At 49.1% G+C, this 8,187-nt stretch overlaps 1 protein-coding gene across 1 annotated transcript in view; it reads left to right on the plus strand.

The window, feature by feature from the left end:
• The window catches only part of LOC119089300 (vitamin D3 receptor-like), a 17,926-nt gene extending 11,545 nt beyond the window's left edge, over nucleotides 1-6,381 (plus strand). The window contains exon 3 of the mRNA XM_037211966.1: nucleotides 6,367-6,381. Coding sequence (XP_037067861.1) covers nucleotides 6,367-6,381 — 15 coding nt within the window. The remainder of the gene's footprint in view (nucleotides 1-6,366) is intronic.
• Nucleotides 6,382-8,187: the final 1,806 nt, after the last annotated feature.

Genomic DNA, 8,187 nt, shown 5'->3' on the forward strand with positions numbered 1-8,187 from the left:
TGTCATGGGTGACATTTTGATATAATGCAAGCGTGAAACTCAGTTGGTGGGGAGATGCATCATTTACCGTCCCAGTTAAAGTACTATCCGAATCAAAAGTGCACAATTCTGTAAATCGATGCTGTTTTTCTCCTGTCTCACGGCTTTTAAGTTCCGTTGTTCATACCCTAATACACAAGTACGCAAGTACCAATGTTAAATTTTCATAATACATGGGTTTGCACCTACAATTCCCTTTGCACATAGGTTATCACATTTGAAACAACCAGAAATATCTGAATATCCAATATATATATATATATATATATATATATATATATATATATATATATATATATATATATATATATATATATATATACATATATATGTATGTATATATATATATATATATATATATCACATATGCATAACAATATATATGCGAATAACAGTCTCATTAAAAAAATATCCGATTATCATCGGGCTACATGTAAAAAGCCACTTATCGGTGGACATGGGTGCACCCAGATGGGTCAACTGCCGCTGGACATGGCCAACATTAGACCCTGGTGGGGTCCCAAGCGACTCATGGAACGTCGTTGGCCCATGCTCAAAATGCCTCTTAATGTGAAAATGCAGGTAAAAATGACTGGATCACTGAGCTTCATCACTAACCTGTACAATTCGCTTTTGGTCCAACCTCGCATACAGGGCGGACACAGCATCACCACCAGGCGTTCTCTTTTTGAGAGAGCAGCTGAACCTTTAAGCGTCTACATAGATAATGATTTGACGGCAACCTGCATACTGCATAGAATAAAAATGACCTGCATGATGCATAGGGTAAAAAATGGTCATTTGTTCAACAAGGGAATGTGCTTGTCAGAATGTCGCTGTCGCCAAAACCCGCAAAGCGCGATTCGGTATATATGGCATATATGGCAACTAGTGTGCATATATGGCATATATGCACACTAACCTGTGTGCATATATGGCAACTAGTGGTGCGAGTCATCCCAGGACCTTGGTGCCAGCGACACCGCATGGTTATCGGGCTCCAGCCGGTATGGTGCCGCCTCCGGGCTCAGTGCGCCGCGTTTAGTCGTGTCTCATCGTGTCGCGCCGCGCGGCGCCGCATGAAAAACGCACCGTGCAGGGTGGCACCGACATTTATAGAGGTGAAAACTTTTGCGAAGACTTGCTTAATACGTGGTGTTCCACTAAAACTCCACTAAAACTTCGGAAAAGCCCACATAGATACCAGCATTATATGTGGCTCCAGCCCTAAGGCACGCACTTTATCGCAGAATAAATTGCGAGTTAGAAAACCTAAATACACTTCAGATCTCCTAAGCGGGCTCAACCTTCTACCAACGACTGAACGAAACAAACTGGGGCGCAAACAAAACAACTGGTACCGAAGCCTTGAAACTCTTGGCCAATGGTGGCCACGTGGCGTAGTAAAAATGGGGTGTTTTCACAACGCCTCCCGAAACGTCCGGCCGAGTGGACTGGGGACATCTGGGCCAGGGGATGATCCGGGCGGCGACACACGTGCCGGTCACCGGGCTAATTAGTGGCGTCACCGCGGCCACTTTCACCGCGCGATCGGGTCCGAACGAGGGGCCGCGCGCCGGCCAGCTGCGGGGCACACGGGGCCGGTCCTGCGGAGAAAGGACCCAGCCGACTCCCTAGCGGCGGGGCTGAAACTGGTCCCCGACCCCGGCCTCGCCGAGAGGCGGCATGTTGCACTCGTGAGGTCCCTCCTGTGCCGCCCTCCCGCACAGGTGTCGCCACGGCGGCGGGGGCGGCAGCAGCCGGCCAGTACGTCAGTAGCCTCCACACGAATCCCACCAAATCGGGAGAGTTTCTCAAAATCCAAGAAGAATGGGGATAGCTTGGTACGGCGGCGTTGGAGGGGGCGGATCCACACATTTCCTTGTCCTCCCTCGCTCGCCCTATGTTTCTCGTCTCGCAAAAATCGCCAGGGGTGCCACTGTCCTCCGAGCATAGCTCTTGTAATGGAAACGACCGCATTACCGATGCATTCGTTTGTAATGAGCCAGCACATGGTGTTGCGCAGGGATGAAACCATTCATCCTGACAATGTCACTGACTTGAGGGCTTGGGGTGGCGAGCGATCTCAACTCCAGTCATCACTGGAGTTCTTTCCGCATCCACTCTTTCACGAGACTTGGTTGACGCACGCCCCCCCCCCCGAAAAAACCTTACTCGACGAGTGACCGGTACTGGGAGCATGGGTGTCTGTGGGATCTAGGACCTCCGTGGGGTCAGTTTTAGGCATGTTGGGCTATTCGGGTTTTGATCACACAAAACAGCGTAGACACAAACTGGACGTCGGTCCGATGTTGTTTGGCTACACCCCAGCCGAGTGTGTAATCACCACCGGTCGGAACGCGGTGCCGACGCACGCCGCCCTGCAACGCAATAAGGGTAGCTGGCCGGAGTTCTGGGTCAGACCGCGGTACACGTGCTGGCAGACAGAGGGAGGTACCAGTGAACTTGGGCACGGACCACCAGGCAGCGACGGCAGCGTTCTATAACGCGGCCGGCCTAGACGCGCTCCTGGGCATCAAGCTGATCGGCATACTACAGATCAGTGTCATCATATCACATAACACCATATCATATCACATCACGTCTTATCGTATCACGTGATATCCCAGGCTCAGGCCTGTCAGCCTGGGGCTGGCAGGAGTCCCTGCGCCCACCGTCAGAGAAGCCTCTGGTGACGACGGCCCGCGGTCCCACCCCACCACTGACGTCTGAGAGACCTCTGGGCCACGCGACAACGTCGTCCAATGCGTGCCATTGCAGCCACTGCAAATCACATGACGTCTGAGTCTGTGATGAAAGCGAGGATTCCGCATGACCACGTGGATACCCTGGACTCAGGGACTCCACCGCATTCAAAGGATGCCTAGCCGAGAATAAGTCACAGGCTGGCATATCAGTGTACATCCTGCATACGGGCGAACTGCATCCTTGAATGTAGCGCCTCCAGCAAAGCACTCACGCCGCTGGCCGTGAAAGTGTCCTGCAACTTGTAAATTTATAATAGCACGATTTGGGAAGGATGGAGATATCAAGAGTCAATCCAGACATCTGACTTACTGGAACGCGGAACGAAGACAAAAAAAAAACAGATGCACAAGAAGACAGCATGCCTTATAGCAATACCAGATGATCCTGTGTGCATATTCAGTGATCCTATACACCGTATGACATTCCAAAGGGGAAAGGATAGCTCACAGACATGCCAGAAGGTCATATTCTGTACATCCATTAGCATTCGAACTGTGGCGTTTACACTGTCACTCGCGGTAACCCAAGCAAAACTGTAATAGAAGGATTTTAAAACCACCAGCAGGTGATCTGACGGATAAATGTCCACTCAAACCCCTGATGATGGACACTGATGCTGCGTGACGCCCTCCACTCAAACCCCTGACGATGGACACTGATACTGCGTGGTGCCCTCCACTCAAACCCCTGACGATGGACACTGATGCTGCGTGATGCCCTCCACTCAAATCCCTGACGATGGACACTGATGCTGCGTGATGCCCTCCACTCAAATCCCTGACGATGGACACTGATGCTGCGTGATGCTGTCCGCTCGGACCGCTGATGCTGCGTGATGCCCTCCACTCAAACCCCTGACGATAGGACACTGATGCTGCGTGATGCCCTCCACTCAAACCCCTGACGATGGACACTGATGCTGCGTGGTGCCCTCCACTCAAACCCATGACGATGGACCATGATGTTGCGTGGTGCCCTCCACTCAAACCCCTGACGATGGACACTGATACTGCGTGATGCTGTCCGCTCGGACCGCTGATGCTGCGTGATGCGAAGACATCAAGTCAAGGACAAATGCCGAATCAGTCGAGTGCATACCGTTCTGACACTGCAGAGCCTTTCTTCTCCTGCTTTGGCGACATCCCCAATATGCCTGAAAATAGCACGATACGCTTTCCGCAGTTTAGCAAGAAAACTACCTTGCAACCGGTATCAAGTCCTGCAATAAAAATTCCGGCGTTCTGCCGACCTTTTGGCGACTAGAACTATGGCAATGACCAGTGGCGACGCCACCGTAACCAACGGTTGGGTTTTAATGCATCCGCAAAATCCAGGATCGCGATGTTCCGTCTACCCCGGATGGGCATGATAAACTCCGGGAAATGCATGTGTACACAACAAAAGGCATCGCCAGTGAAGAGCTCAACGCTTGCGGAAACATCTGATCCCTATGTGGCCGGGCTAATGCCACTTAGTTGGCAATTATACCTGCCAACTCTTACAAGCAAGAGGCCAGCCAGCCCGCAGAGCATCACCATGGCGCTGACATCTGTCACAGCCGGATGAGCATGAGGACCGCGGTGTGTGGGCAGCACTACCATCTACCGGTGGCGCGGGGCACTGCAAATTGAGACACTGACCGCACGACAGGTAATGAGGTGACTCACAAGCTGGCGGGACTGGACTTCAGGGCTGGATTGTGGGTTCATACATGCGAAATGAAGAGCACTGAGTCATCTTCGTCCTTTTAATATACGTGGGACGTACGCCCGACGACAAGGCGTTAGGAAATATCCATGCACCACGCCGTTATTTGGGGCTGTCGGTACAACGTCGCCCAGCAGATGACAGCAGGGAACAGGGGCCGACGCCCACCACGACTTGTGAACGCGTTTGACTCTGTGCGACAACAGGCTGTCCAGCAGACTGCAAACCCAAGAAAAGGAGGACACGCGTATTCGCTGGACCAAGGCATTCCTAATCAGCCAGAAACAGAGTGGCGACAGCGCGTGGCTCGTTATATCAGACTCAGGTCGTACACGGCCTTCCTCAGGGACCTGTCCTGCAGCCGGCTCCGCTGCTGACATACGTCAACGATATGCTTCATCACGTGCAAGCCTCCATGATGCTTTTCAACGATAACATCAGGCCCTGCTGCTAAGCGGCGACACTGCCTCAGTGACCCGGACGTCCTGACAGTGCTGTCAGCCCGACAGCACTGCTGCGCCCCCCCCCCCCCCCTGCATCAAATGCTGCCACACTTGTTGAAGTGAACCAGTATCACAGCAGGGTCCGACCAAAAATATTCTGGCCTCAAATTTTTGTCAGAGAGGACAGCTTAGGCTCGAATTATGCAGCAGCCCAACAAAAACAACATGCTTAAAGGCTGGAAAAGGTGTGGGCTGTTTGCCAGAATTACAATATCGATGTTTCTGATACTTTTGAAAAGGCTGATTGTGCCATACCTGCAGCATGGCCACACTGCGGGAAAATACGGCTGCTTTCGGTCAACAGTTTTATGGTGGAATGACAATGTCAGCTGAGGACTTCCTCATGGAAACCACTGGCCATGCAGGAGGGTCACTGAAGCAAGATCATAAGCTGAGGATGATCAAAGCCAGTGGTTGCAGACCTTTCGTCACAAGACTAAGGGATAGACTATCACACACTAGGCACTTGACAAGACCAATGGATGACTGATGCTGACAGTGGTGAATATTGGTGGATATGGTACATATATAAGGGCAGGGAAAGCACCCTTGTATCTGAAAACATTATTACTTATTGATAAGATTGAGATTGTTGGTTAAGAGTATTATTGATGCTTACTGTGCACCCAGATGCTCCACGCACATCAAGATTCATCTACAAAATTGTTAATGTCAGTACCGTGAATAGCGGCATGGATACAACTGTCATGCTCTGCACATGCAGAGTCCAGCTCACTGACCAGAACCCTGCACACCTTTCTGATGAACTTCTCATGCACCAGACCCCAGCTCCAGGCAGTCAATACATGGAGCACATCTCAGTCAAATGTGGTGAACATGTAGTTAAGACAAGCATTATCTTCAGCCAGGCATTTGGCCCAGTACTGTGTAAATGCCCAATGTATGGTCCACCAGCCCACAAAATTACAGGCAGTGTGCTTCACTGGGACCAGGTGATTCTGCCTGGCCAAAAGCAGGGAGCTAGAGATGTGGGGATGCAAGTTGAGCTGGGCCCACACCACTAGTGGGGCTCCTCCCAGATCTGGTCTGGTGTCCAAGCTCACACCACTAGTGGGGCTCCTCCCAGATCTGGTCTGGTGTCCAAGCTGTTCTCAGTGTTTTGAGGATGCCCTTCACCTGGGCTCACACCACTAGAGGGGCTACTCCCAGATCTGGTCTGGTGTCCAAGCTGTTCTCGGTGTTCTGAGGATGCCCTTCACCACATTAAATGTTGGGGAAATCTTTTTGGTCTCTGACTGTCATTTGGCTACAGTTTACAAAACATGCTTTAACATCCTGTGCTCCCAAGGGACCTGAGTGCCCTGAACACACATGTGCCTGATTCCAGGTGAAGGTGGAGTGAACTCCAGAACATTAACAAGTGCTCGGGTGGGGGAGTCAACTTGACCCCCCCCCCCAAAGGTTTTTCCAGAAAGGTTTCCAAATGGCACAGCACAGCAATGCCAAATTTTGCACAACCATAGATAATTGAATAGTGGATTGTTCGGTGAAAAAATTAGATGCACTTTGTAAGGTTGCTGAACTGTGGCAGGTCCAAGTCAGGCCTAGATTTCAGCAAAGTCAGTTTCTGTTTGACTGTTGTTTGACCACTCTGAAGGCACTGTTCAGTCTGATACAACAATGGAGAGTTACATGAAGCCATACATCTCTGAAATGCTTTCTTAGACAACACAACAAATGAATGAACAAATTGCATTGATGTACAACCAGGTATAAAGGTCAGACCAAGGCCAAAAACAACCTGTTTTATTGCTCTAGAGCTTGCTGTATGGCATAGCTTATGGTGCCCATTTTGAATTTATTGATAGCAGGAATCACATTCTACATCTTCCATGGACTTCTTAGAGGTCAGAATAGGTCATTGAACTAAGATCACCCAATGCAAAATTCAAAGCAGAATTCATGCAATATTCAAATGCAAAATTCAGAGCAGTCTTACATGATTTTGGTTACCATGACTTTCAGAATGTCACACAAGATCACTAACCTTAGATAAGCATGTGACCTTTTACTTAGAAACATTTATCTAGGCTCGGTGGGCACTTTGGAGACCAGCCTAGAATTTGACCTTGTTTGACCTTAAGTCAACAGTCCATGTAGTGAGTCCATGCACAGGTCAACATAACCTGTGAATTTAGTGGCTCTAGCTCTCATATTTATCTAGATCTCAGGGGGGGGTGTCAAATTTACCCCCCAAACTGAGCAAAGGGTATCCAGCCAGCCAACCAGGAGCATGTTAAAGAAATGTACCGGGTCTAGCTGGATCAAGGAGTTGAATCACTTTTTAAATCTGAGCAAACCACATTACCTGAAACTATCAGTGAAATTAAACACTCTTCTTCTTACAGTTCTTGCAAATCCATAAAAGATATCATTACATGCTATATACATCACATTAAGGCATGCTCCTCGCTTTCAACACTGCCTCACATAACAATTGTTTCAGATCATGACACTTGAGGCTCACATTTTTAGCATAACCTTATCATAACAGAGCTAACAGCAGAGTATCATAGCATGACATTCAGCTCAGGTTCTCAGAGTAGTTTGGGGTGGATGTGACAAAGGCAGCAAAGATTTTCACTGCTTTGTGGAGACTATCTGCTTAGAAACTTTCTATCTCCTATCTTCTACATGCTGGCTATGCCATTCCTTGACCAAGGAAACATTGACACTATTCCAGCAGTCAGGTAAAAATGTCTGGAAAGAGAACATAATGTAGCAGTGTAATGGTCAGGAGTGGTCTTTAAATGGTCTTTTAAACTGGGCACCATGACCTGCTCATATTCAGGCCTACGCAACTGTCCCAGTCACCTAAGGCTTTCAGGCGACAAGCACCCTTGATATTGGTCTCAATATTGGTGGGTGCCAATGAAGCAGCTATGTATATTTATATATACATGTGTACAAATGTACACAAACACAAGCACACACATGTGTATATTGCTGGAAAGTTCAATGAGTTTGGTGGGTGCAAAACTCCAAAGCTATTTGCGTATCCACACGGAAAGCAACTGCGAAATAATACGTCTGAGTAAGCATGGACGGACATACCTTTTTATGACCTAGACCAGTGTATCCAAGACTGGCCGGTAATTTTTTACTTGGGTACCTGTATGGCCGACGGAGGGAAGAGCTACGCTAGCTG

The sequence above is a fragment of the Pollicipes pollicipes genome, unplaced genomic scaffold (genome assembly GCF_011947565.3).
Source record: "Pollicipes pollicipes isolate AB1234 unplaced genomic scaffold, Ppol_2.1 Scaffold_3087;HRSCAF=3621_pilon_pilon_pilon, whole genome shotgun sequence".
Classification (NCBI taxonomy): domain Eukaryota; kingdom Metazoa; phylum Arthropoda; class Thecostraca; order Pollicipedomorpha; family Pollicipedidae; genus Pollicipes; species Pollicipes pollicipes.